The sequence below is a fragment of the Rattus norvegicus genome, chromosome 9 (genome assembly GCF_021556685.1).
Source record: "Rattus norvegicus strain SHRSP/BbbUtx chromosome 9, alternate assembly SHRSP_T2T, whole genome shotgun sequence".
In the NCBI taxonomy this organism is placed as follows: Eukaryota; Metazoa; Chordata; class Mammalia; order Rodentia; family Muridae; genus Rattus; species Rattus norvegicus.
In genome coordinates this window covers 8,398,853-8,410,168 of record NC_141542.1, presented here as the reverse complement: position 1 = coordinate 8,410,168, position 11,316 = coordinate 8,398,853, and the positions used below count along the sequence as shown (strand labels likewise).

The 11,316-nt window shown below is 42.7% G+C and overlaps 1 protein-coding gene across 1 annotated transcript; it reads right to left on the bottom strand.

The window, feature by feature from the left end:
- Positions 1-2,026: 2,026 nt before the first annotated feature.
- LOC148003295 (disks large homolog 5-like) lies at positions 2,027-9,544 on the bottom strand. Its single transcript, XM_087568269.1, has 5 exons — positions 9,299-9,544; positions 8,458-8,617; positions 7,056-7,187; positions 6,211-6,394; positions 2,027-2,578 (listed from the first exon to the last, which is right to left on the bottom strand). Exons 1-5 carry the CDS (start codon positions 9,462-9,464, stop codon positions 2,573-2,575), a joined length of 648 nt encoding a protein of 215 aa, XP_087424395.1. The 5' UTR covers positions 9,465-9,544; the 3' UTR covers positions 2,027-2,572.
- Positions 9,545-11,316: the final 1,772 nt, after the last annotated feature.

Sequence of the window (11,316 nt, the reverse complement as noted above, 5' to 3'; positions counted from 1 at the left end):
CAGAAGATGCTGGAGGGATGTGAGAAAGAGGAACGCTCCTCCATTGTCGGTGAGATTGCAGCCTGGTACAACCATTCTGGATATCAGTCTCGAGGTTCCTCAGAAAATTAGACATTGCACTAGCTGAGGCCCAGCTATACCTCTCTTGCACATATATCCAAAAGATGCTCCAACACACAACAAGGCACACGCTCCACTATGCTCATAGCAGCCTTATTTATAATCGTCAGAAAATGAAAAGATCCCAGATGCCCTTCATCAGAGGTATGGAAACAGAAAGTGTGGTACATGTACACAATGGAGTACTACAGAGATATCAAAAACAATGACTTGATGAAATTCATGGACAAAGAGAATGAAGTAGAAAATATCCTCCTGAGTGAGTTAACACAATCACTGAAACACATACATGGTATGCACTCATTGATAAGTGGATATTAGCCCAAATGCTCGAATTCCCCATGATTCACAGACCAAATCAACTTCAGGAAGGATGACCAAAGTGTTGATACTTCACTCCTTCCTTTAAAGGAGAAGAAGATTCCCAATTGAAGGGATAGGGAGGCCAAATTTAGAACAGAGCCTGGAGGAATGGCCATTCAGAGTCTACCCCACGAGTGTCCTATACATATACAGCCTTCAAACTAGATAAGGTGGATGAAGCTAAGAGGTGCAGGCTGACAGGAACTGGATATAGATGTCTCCTGAGAGGCACAGCCAGATCATGTCAAATACAGTGGCGAATGCTAGCAGCAAACCATTGAACTGAGAACTGGACCTCAGTTGGAGGAATTACAGAAAGGTTGAAAGAGCTGAAGGGGCTTGCAACCACATAAGGACAACCATGCCTGCCAAGCAGAGTTCCCAGAGACTAAACCACTACCCAATCACTATACAGGGACTGTGCCATGGCTCCATCTGCATGTGTATCAGAGGATGGTCTTCCTGGGCACAAATGGAATGAGCAGCCCTTGGTCCTGCCTAGGCTGGGAAAGTGGATGGAGGTGAAGGGAATATCTTTATAGAAGAGGGAGGGCGATGGTATTGGGACTTATTTCTGGAAAACAAGGAAGGAATAACACTTGAATTCGAAATGAAAAATATCCAATTAAAATTCAACAACAACAAAATGGTGTTGAGAGCACAAATCAAAAAAGCCACAATCAGGAAACAGAGAATTGTATGCCTATGGTTTTCTTCAAGTATGCTCAGGGCCCAGGTAGGTTCTGGGTCCAGGCTGAACCAAGCAGGTTCCTGCCACTCACTGCTCCTCTATTCCTGTTTCCAGAGGCATCATGCAGATTAATATTGGGCCAGAGATGTGGGCAGAGCTGGGCAGAAGTGTCTTTCTGTCCTGTGGTCTCGGGATTATCTGCATTCCTGGGTGTTCAGCACTCTCCACCCCGGGATATTGGTGCAGGTTTCCCGATTGCTTTAATCTCCCTTATACCATGTTCATATGTCCTGGGAGATATTACAGAAAAATTAATGTTTATCCTATTAATTTGTTCAACACTCCCATCCACGGAGTATAATTTAGAGGTAACTATATATTTGACAGCAAGCATACACAGTGGGTAATATATGCATGATGAAGTTGAAATTCACAGAGTTGGGAACACAGTGAACAGTGACTGTGTAACTGCCTTTGAATCTCAGTCTGACTGGGAAGTGATTTGATGCCCAGTCCCCATGAGAATGCAGAGATCCATCCCTCCCTGATAGCTGTGGGACTTCAGATGTTGACACTGATGATCAATAAAGAAGGTTCTTAAGAGTGAAGAGTTTGAGATTACTCCTTTATTGACCAGAATACATCCAATTTACTTGATAGTAACCAGATGCAGGTAGTCAATATATACAGTCTATATCCTTATCAAAATAGAAAACCAAATGAACAAAACAACAACACATAAATAACAAAACTTCAAATGCATATGATTCCTCCAAACCAAGTAACCAAAATAATCAAAACTCAACCAAACTTTAAATAGAGGAATTGCACTAAGCATTCTTTTGCTGCTCCTTTTGCAGAATAGACTTATAGCCTGTGGCTTGCCTTGGTGACATAGTAGACAAGCAGTTACTGATGGTAATAATCTTTTCAAGAAGAGTGGAAGTAGGTCTGTTTTGTTGGAGTGGAGGCATTAAGGAAAAAGCCATCCAATACTGAATATAAATGATATTACAGACTTTGTCTCAAAGTCTTTCCAATGTTGTGAACTGATCTCCATGAAACTCTTCTGGATGACCCATCAGGACAAGTACAAATTTAAATGTGCATAGTCTTTCTGGATGACCAGCAGCTCTTGATTGATGTGCATCAGCACTTCTCTGAGTCCCTCCAAAAGTGCACACTTGCTGGAGAGAGGCGAGGTGAAAGTACGGCCTATTCACTCCAAAGAAGTTAAACTAAAGGAGGAAAATGCAGTCCACAATTGCTATGGACATTACAGATGAGATGCAATAGTGGTGTATTTGCTGTGCACACTTTGTTCTCCTCCTGTAGCTCTTCTCACCAAGGGACATCTTGTCCTGGTCTGTGTCATGTTCGAGTTTCTGCTGGAGAATTTCAGACCTAGCAGAGCGAGGGAATAAAGGTTTAGTGAGTGGTTGTCAATTCAGCTCTCCCTCTTACATCAGCTCTATTCAGTTGTACAAACCAGCATGACCTATCAGCTGAGGTCAGTCCCTGCATCCCCAAGTGTCATAGAGTACCTGTGCTTTGATTTATATCTCAGCATTTAAAACTGCTAGAATTTGGTGTTGGGGATTTGGCTCAGTGGTAGAGCGCTTGCTTAGGAAGCGCAAGGTCCTGGGTTAGGTCCCCAGCCCCCCCCCAAAAAAAAAGAAAAAAAACTGCTAGAATTTGAACTGTGGACTATGCACTGTACTGGAATTTAGAGAAAAATGAGCATATTTTGTCAATGGTCCAGGTATATTATATTGAATAATAACATTGTAGCTGGGTCTGAATCTGAGTTCAAGAGAGTTATGAGCAACCTAGAATACCATGTGGATTCCTTCTGGAGAACATGCCCAGAATTGAGGTGAAAGTTCTGATTATGTTAGCACTGAAGGAACCTTCCTAGGTTCAATTTGTCAACTACTGTATCTGCAAATACACAGAGAAGCCATCTCACTTCATATCCATGCTCACTGCACAGATCCTGTAATCACTGAGAATGTGCTCACAGCATACACACGGAACATTAAAGTTTATTGTGATGGACATACATAACAGCACCCCTGTAAGACTATGGTTATTGTAATGCAATTTGTGAGACGACAGAAGAGAAAATGTCCTCAGATCTTATCAGAGAGTTAACAGGAAGAAAGAAGTACAAAATACAAAGAAATCCTGAGGATTATACATATTGTATCATGGACAAAATTCACATAAACTGTACCAGAACAATACTCTGGGTAGTTCTTTAGGTGACTGATGGGGAAAACCTTGTCAGTGGTCAGCCACCCAAAAAGGATAGTTATATAGGGACAGGAAATCCAATTGGCTTCTGCCAGTCTGTGTTCCTACCTGATCTCAAAAATATCAGAATGCTTCTACAATGTTCCTCCCAAGCCACTTTCCTGGGTGATCGGTTCTTTCTGCTTCAGAATGTCCTGCATTCTTTCCTCTAATCCTTCCTTATCCTGGTCATCAGATGAGTGTACTGTCAATGGAAGCATGCATGCTTGTGTGCACACACAAACACACACACAGACACACAGACACACTAATACAAACTCGCAAACACATAAGCCATTTGTGTTTACACAATATAAACATAGTACATTGCAGTGTTTACTTTCCCTTTTAATGCTTAATATAATGATTCCCCAGGATACTCTGGAGGCATAAAAACAAATGTTGAGTGGGATATGTACATATTGGTCATAGCCTATAGACAGCTCAGTCAGTGATGTGCTGCCCTCCAATAAGCCGACATAGAATCAGGGTTCTTTCCCTATTACCAATCTGGCTTAGGAAGTTCCCAAGGCTGAGTAGTGCAGTCTTGTTTCCCAGTAAAGGATTATATATTGGTGGTGGACTAGACTCTTGTTCTTGTTCACTGTTTCAGACTTTCCCCATAGTGTGCAGCTTCTTCTAATAGGAGCTGTCTTTACCATAGCCTGAGTGACCTCATGCCCAAAGCTATGCCCCCAGAATCATAGGAAATCTCCATAACCAGGATCCATATGAACAATTTTTCTACCTATTATGTGATTGTGTCACAGATATTTGGAGTAAATAAATAAATGCTTACATGGATTATCTCACACTGAGTCATAATCCATTGAAGGGCTCCAACCTCTCATACAGTTTCCCTCCTTGGACCACTACAACCCAGATGTGCTCTAGTTGCTCTAGTTGGACACCTATTCTTTTCTCTGGGATCTCTGTGTCAACTAAAACTTCTGTTCCACTTAAAGAACATGGCTTCTCACAGGCCTTTCTGATCGTCCACTAACAGACCCGTCTGAATTTCATCATTTCTCCTAACTCCATTGAGGCTGAAATTAACTGAGAGAAAATGATGTTGATTGACAGCACTTGCAGAATGCTACACAGATAACTTAGAGGAGCGCTTTGGATAATCTGTGCACCTAAAGGGGCTCCTGAAACTTCCCTGTTCTTGCTCCACAGCATAGCTATGGGGTTTTTGCTGGATGACGATACAACTCCAAGCAACTAAAATTCTCAATGAATAAAATCCAGGCCAAAATCCCAGCTGAAGTTGTAGTGTGCCAAGGTAGCTGGAAAGAAATGGTAGCAGGCCATGTGGAAAGCAACCTTGGAGAAGACACAGTGAGTGACACAACTTTCCAGTGGGCTTCCACCATTCACAAAGAACAGAGAAGAATCATAAATCAATGGATTTTATAAAGCAGCCCCCCCTTACCTCCATGTACTCCTTTCCTTTGATGTGCTCCAAAGGATTTCGATGCAGAGCAGTCATTTTTCCCAAATCACTTGAAAATCTAAGTTTACAAGTGTTTTGGGTTCTTTTGCTGTACAGAGGTAGGTGGAGATTCCAAGTGATTGGGGTGCTATATTTGATATTCATGGATGCAATGTGAACTCTTAGATTCTTTTTCTCATGAAACATGGCAATAGAGACTCACCTGTGCAATTATGCACAGGGAAACACACACACACACTCACTCACACACACTCACACACACAGAATCACATATACACATACTCACTAACACACACACACTCACACACACATACACCCACTCACACACACACATAAACACACACATACTCTATCACACACACATACAGACACACACACAAACAAGCACAGACAGACACACAAACACACACACACACACACACACACACTAAAAATCACAAGTCGGCAGAAAACAATGAAGATGCCATGATGCTGGAGGAACAACATAGTATAGACTATTCAAAGCAGGTATTTTAAGAGAGAATCACTACTCAGCCATTTTTCCCGAGAGGAACAAAAAGGCCTAGATAGCACTCTTCTTGATGAGAATGGGGGTAGATAACTTTGTTCTTGAAGTCTCAAATCTCTCATGCCAATTGTCAGGATTTGAGAACCCCTTTCCACATCCCTGCTTTTCCATGCATCTACAGAGTGTAAGGTCAAGATATGAACTCTCCAGCAACACTCGAACAAAACAGGACTGACATGCTGCTCCTCAGGCTCTTTCAGGTACCCATGATTTAGGAAGCATGAAGAGATGGTCTTGATATACAGGGAAAATGGGGGAGAAAGAACAAATCCAGCAAAAGATGACAGTGAGAACCATTTCTTTGGCATTTCCACCAGGCTCTCCTCCTTCTAAACTACTTGTTCCTGGAGTCTCACACGACCCCTGTAAAGAAAATGGGCTCTGGGCTTTTGCTTCATCCCTCAAAGCACTGTTCTAGTCTAAAGAGGGGCTCCCACATAGCACCCTCCACACATAAAGGCATGTAGTGCTGTGCTGTGTGATCAACCTATCTCCCTTAATAAACTGCAGATTCTCGAAGAGCAGGAGCATTTGCTTTCCAAACATGCAGTTTCTTGAAAAAGGGCTCTCCCCATAGAAAGCCTTGTAAACCATCACATAATGAACACATGCATGAGACCTAGGACAGGACATGGATCAGTCAATAGACAGTTACATTGGTCTGTCTATGTTTATGGTAAGACATGAGGACAGCCTGACCCTGAAGCCTAACCCTACCTGCTGTTGCTTGGCTCTGGGGTCACAGATGTTCATTCCGGCCTCTTCACAGAACCTCTCTGCCTCCACTGAGGATGCTGGCAGTTCAGTCTGCTCCACCAGCAGTTCTCTCTTCTCATTCAGCAAAATCTGTATATTGTTCTTCAATTGAGCTTGTTCATGCAAGAGCTGGGAGTGCCTGATGCTGAACCACAAACAAAAAATGGTAAATCCCAGCCAGCTTCTATTTGCCTGTCACTCTTGCAAGTACAGTCATCCCTTCAAGGGCCCTCATTCCCAGACATCCCCAGAATAGAGCCACACTATACAAGTTAGCACCAATTAAAGGAGGTCAAATCCAGAGGACACATTCCACATGAATCAAAGTACTTCTGCAAATCCTGACACTAAGACGGTTTATATAAATCAAGGTAGAAGAAATGGTCCATAAGGGAGTTCATATGTCCATAGTATGCTGAAATCATCTGCAAGTAGAGGTCAAATGCCCTCTGAGGGAGGATAGAAGACCCAATAGCTATACAATCTTTCCATGTGTTTCTCATGGATCATAGACATCCTGTCAGAGTCCTAGAGGTTCAGAGTTGATTGATATTCCCATCATGGTGCAAACCTTTTCTATCTAGAGGATCCTTAATGGGGAAAATAACAATTGGAGGGTCTTCTACACCCTTCACATGTAGGACAACTGAGTCCAAGAGCTACAAATCCGAGACCCTTGCCACAAGGCAGGCTTCTTGTTAAGAGTCAGACACTACAGAACCAGAGCTCAGATTTTGGTTCAAAGTCATACAAGACAGAAGCATTCCCTGCCTAGTGCTGGGTTCTCTTCTCTGTCAGCGACTCACCGGTAGGAACTGTTCACTTGTATGAGCTCCTTGTACCTCTCCATGGCATCACTTATTGAGTTGGTCATTATTTGCATAGCCATCATTCTCCTCTCATGTTCGGATTGAAGTATTGGCAATTTGACATCCAGCCTGGGTTAGGTCATGGCCAAAGGAACAAATAATGTTTTGAACTCACGATTTCAGAATTAGGTGAAATGTAAATAAAAAATATATAATAAAAAAGTTCATATTCAAGGAATGGTGGAAGGGAAGAAAGTGGCAACCTCAAAAACCAGACCAAAACCCAACAGTGAGACTCGATCCACAGAAAATATTTCCATGTAAATAAGCAAACATTTGTTTTGAAATAAGGACTCCTTGGAATCCTGGGAGATATGGTTCTGCAAAGACTCACTATATAGGAGTGGGCAGAGCCTGAGAGCTGCCTTTTGGGAATAACAATGGTCAAGACCACAGTGACCATTTCTAGGTCACAATAAACAATCCCAGACTGTTCTCTCGATTACTTAAACTCGGTATATACCACATACTTGCTCCTTCAAAGTATTTGTACTGGTTAAGTTTATTATCCTGGGCACAGGACAACAGAGTCACGGTACCAATTGGAGGGACGTGACCTTCAAGAGCTGGCCAGGTGAGCATGATGGAATTGACTAGTTCAGGAAGAAGATTCCTCCAGTCTGTGCCACAGCTTTGGGCCCAAGAGAAAGCTGTGATGACATTTCTCTTGTTTTGAAAGCAGGTATACTCAATCCTTGGTTTCTATCGTTACATGAATTCTCAGAGGGCATAACTAAGTTTGACAGGGAAGAGGATTTATAGCACCTCCTCCCCTCAGGAGAGTCCTGGGTGCCACCAAGGTATACAGAAGGAGCAAAGTGCTCTGTTGATCAATGTGGGCCTCCACGTACTCATCACTATCATGACCTGCAAACTGATGATCAAACAAATCCTCAGACCCCATCAAAGGTCCCAGACGTCCTGATCCTGAGTAAAACACCAACAAATACATCCACATATATACATACCAACCCATATCCAAACACATGTAGAATGCCAACTACATGCATGGAGGTGCCATAGAATGAGTGTATAATGAACAAATTCAGAGGAAAGAGTGATGACGTGCAGGCATTTCATTCACACACACAGTTGCAGCAAGTGTGAGCAGGTCCTTCCAGCTGCTGACAGAACCAATGCCTCTCCAACCACCTCGGGCTAAACTACAAAACAGGTTGACCCTAAACACACAGCACCTAGCTTATCTCACAAGCCAATGCATGCCAAATCTCCTTAAAATCCAGGATGAGAGGTGAAAATCTCTCGTGCTATGAGGAAATCTCGGGTTAGCAGAGAGAAAGCACAAGACAGTGAACAGGTTACTGGGCATAATGACTACCTGTGGTCCCAATCATCATAGATATAAAGGTCCAGGATTTGGTAAAGTTCATCCCTCTCGAATTGACACTTCTGGATTTCAAATTTGAGTTCCTCCAGTTCCTTTAGACACTCCTCTTGCTTACTGATGACAGTTTGGGATGATGCCTTCCTACCAAAACCTGTAGATAGATAAACCCAAGTTAATTTGCATATTTGATGGCCCATGGGCAGAAAAGATCATTCTGAATCCCAAAAGGAGGTTGAGAAAGGGGAAATGGTAGAGACTGGGTGAATCCCTGAAAGAGCAGAAAAGATTTCTTGAAGGTGGATTCTTAAGCTATGTCCCTCTTTCCAACCTCTAATGCCATACACGTGCCACACTCACTATTACAGGACCCCTCACCCTGAACAGTATAACCTGACTGATACATAAACATCTGGGACATTGTTATCTCATATCAGATGTGGTGCAGTTAATCCTGGAGTTCATAATGCTTAGCACCATCAAGCTATAATAATGTGTGTTGCAGCCCAAAGTGGCTGAGAGCTCAATTCATGACTAGGGGTGCATCCTTCCTTGTTCTCGCCATCAGACACTTATGTAACCTACAGTAATCTAGAGGATGAAGTGCTTCAACTCCCAACCATGGATGGTCACATTGTTAATCTCACAGTGCCTCCTCCTGACCTTCATTGACATTCACATTTAAAAAGCTTCAAGAAAAGACACTGAAAGCTTACCACTTTATGGCTTTCTCTCAAATTAAATATTAGGAACTCCTGACTCTTGGTTTGTCTTTGCGAAATACCAAGGTTCCTGCTTGTAAAGCCTAGTCGTAGAAGGCACATCTCAAACCTACCTCCTGAGGATATTCCTCCCTCTGCCCAGGATTCACCAAGCCTTCCCCAGAATGATTTCCTCCTTCCTGTTTCACTAGAGAGGGGGTCATCTTCCTTCTGCCTTGGTGTGGTCTCTCCTTGATCTCCACTTTCCTTGCGAAATTGCCTGAGCAGCTGGCGAAACATGCCTGCTTGTGAACCCAAAGGGAACTGAAGGAATATCCCAAAGGCAGTTGGTGTCACCACAACACTGGTGACATCACAGAAGATTCTAGGGATCTCTTAGATACAATAGATTATCCAGTGAAGGGCTTACTGATGATGTTACTGGAAAGTTCTATGGCCTACCTACTAACCAGCTTTCCCCACACTGATGAATTTCTGTGGGGACTCTTTCCTCCAGTCTCTCATGTGTCACTGGGAATACCATTTGGCAACCTGTATTTCAAAGCTAGATATTTCTCTCTGTTTCATTAGAAGTCAACAATGCTTTTGCTGGGGAGAGTTGCTTACAACCCTGAATTGGAGAACAGATTTTCCTTAGCACCCAAATCTCTAGGGACCAAGGAGGAGGGAGATTTTTCTTAAAAGTAAATCTACTACTCGAGACAATGCATGTGACACCATTTCGATTCCTAAGCTTTTCCCTTTTTCTGGAGGCCAATATATTTCTTCTAGACCTCTGAGTGTATAAAACCTGGAAATATTTGCTTACTCTGCAGTCCTTGACAGCTGACATTGTTTCCATTTACATATCCATGTATTTCACAAAATCAATGGTCTATAATCCTAGTTTTTGCAATAAAAACTCCTTTTCATTGGGAACATAGGGATCAACTACAGGGCATATATAAAATAATAAATTTCTGTTCCTTTTATATATTATGTAGGACATCCTCCTTTTCTCAAATATAACAAGACAATTAAATTGGACATCAGTGAGCAAATGTCAACTTGGACCTTGTGTTACTACATTGTAACTACATAGCCATCACTTGTCCAATATCATTCTTCCTGAATAGCCAAGTTTAGGCATGAGAATATTGGGGGCTGCACCATGATCTTTTCCTTCTAGCAAACATAAGAATCAGGAGGAGGGAAGGGAGTGGAATGGCCTGAGTTCAGGTTGAACTTCAATTTTAATGGGTCCATAAGTTCAGGAGGGAGTCCATTTGTCAGTGTGATATATGGATTCTGTCTTCTTATCCTAGGTGTTATAATTCCACCTGAATGTGTGCTATAATGCCACCCAACCCCACAGATGTAAGAGTGAAAATCATGTATGACCTCTCTGGGAAGAACGCTGCCTTTTCCTACCATCTGGAGTTACATAACATCACTATACAAAGCTCAGAAGAGAGGGGTGCAGATGTACGTGTCTTAGAAGTTGAGGATCTTTTCTTCTGATTAAGGCACTTATTTGTCCTATGTAATTTTTCCCTTGCTCTTTTACTAATGGTGGCTGACTTCTTTCCTGGCCTGAGGTAAACTGGAGTCCAATCTTTTGGATTACTGAACCTTCTATTTTTGAGATGACAGGCCCACCAAGGATCCTACTGCATACAGAAGGTATGAATAAGTCCCATGGGCTGGAGTAAGTTAAAAACGTCTGTGACAACAAATAACTGATTAAGAAAACAAGAGACCAGCTGCTCATCAAGCTCACAGTTGTATGATAGTAAGAAAATGTGAATAGGGCATCAGGTGAAAAGATAAATTAATTAGGAGGTCATAGGCCTAGAAGGGTTATCCTTTGCTCTCAGTGGAGCTGCCCTCTGCCACAGAACCAGAGACTTCCCCAAACAACTGGCTGGCCTTGCCAAAGACCTGGCAGGGCTTCTCCCTGTAGAATAGGACATGTAGAGTCCATGAGGACTCACCAAGAGGTCTCCTCCACACAGGTTCCTTGCTGTCAAAGGGAAATGTTCCTGCAGAATGCTGCCATGGCAGCAGGAATTTCAACCTGGCTGCTCTTGGTTCAGCTCACTGGATGCAGGCCTGAGGCCCAGGGGTATCTGGGGAAAGAAGCAGCAGGCAC

Bases quoted from the DNA above. Each gene is read 5' to 3' on its own strand.
- LOC148003295 (XM_087568269.1), bottom strand. From the start codon at position 9,464: ATGTTTCGCCAGCTGCTCAGGCAATTTCGCAAGGAAAGTGGAGATCAA. The intron at 8,618-9,298 runs GTAGGTTTGAGA...ATCTATCTACAG, and splicing joins GGGAGGAATATCCTCAGGAG to GTTTTGGTAGGAAGGCATCA. The intron at 7,188-8,457 runs GTAGTCATTATG...GACCTAACCCAG, and splicing joins TATGATGATTGGGACCACAG to GCTGGATGTCAAATTGCCAA.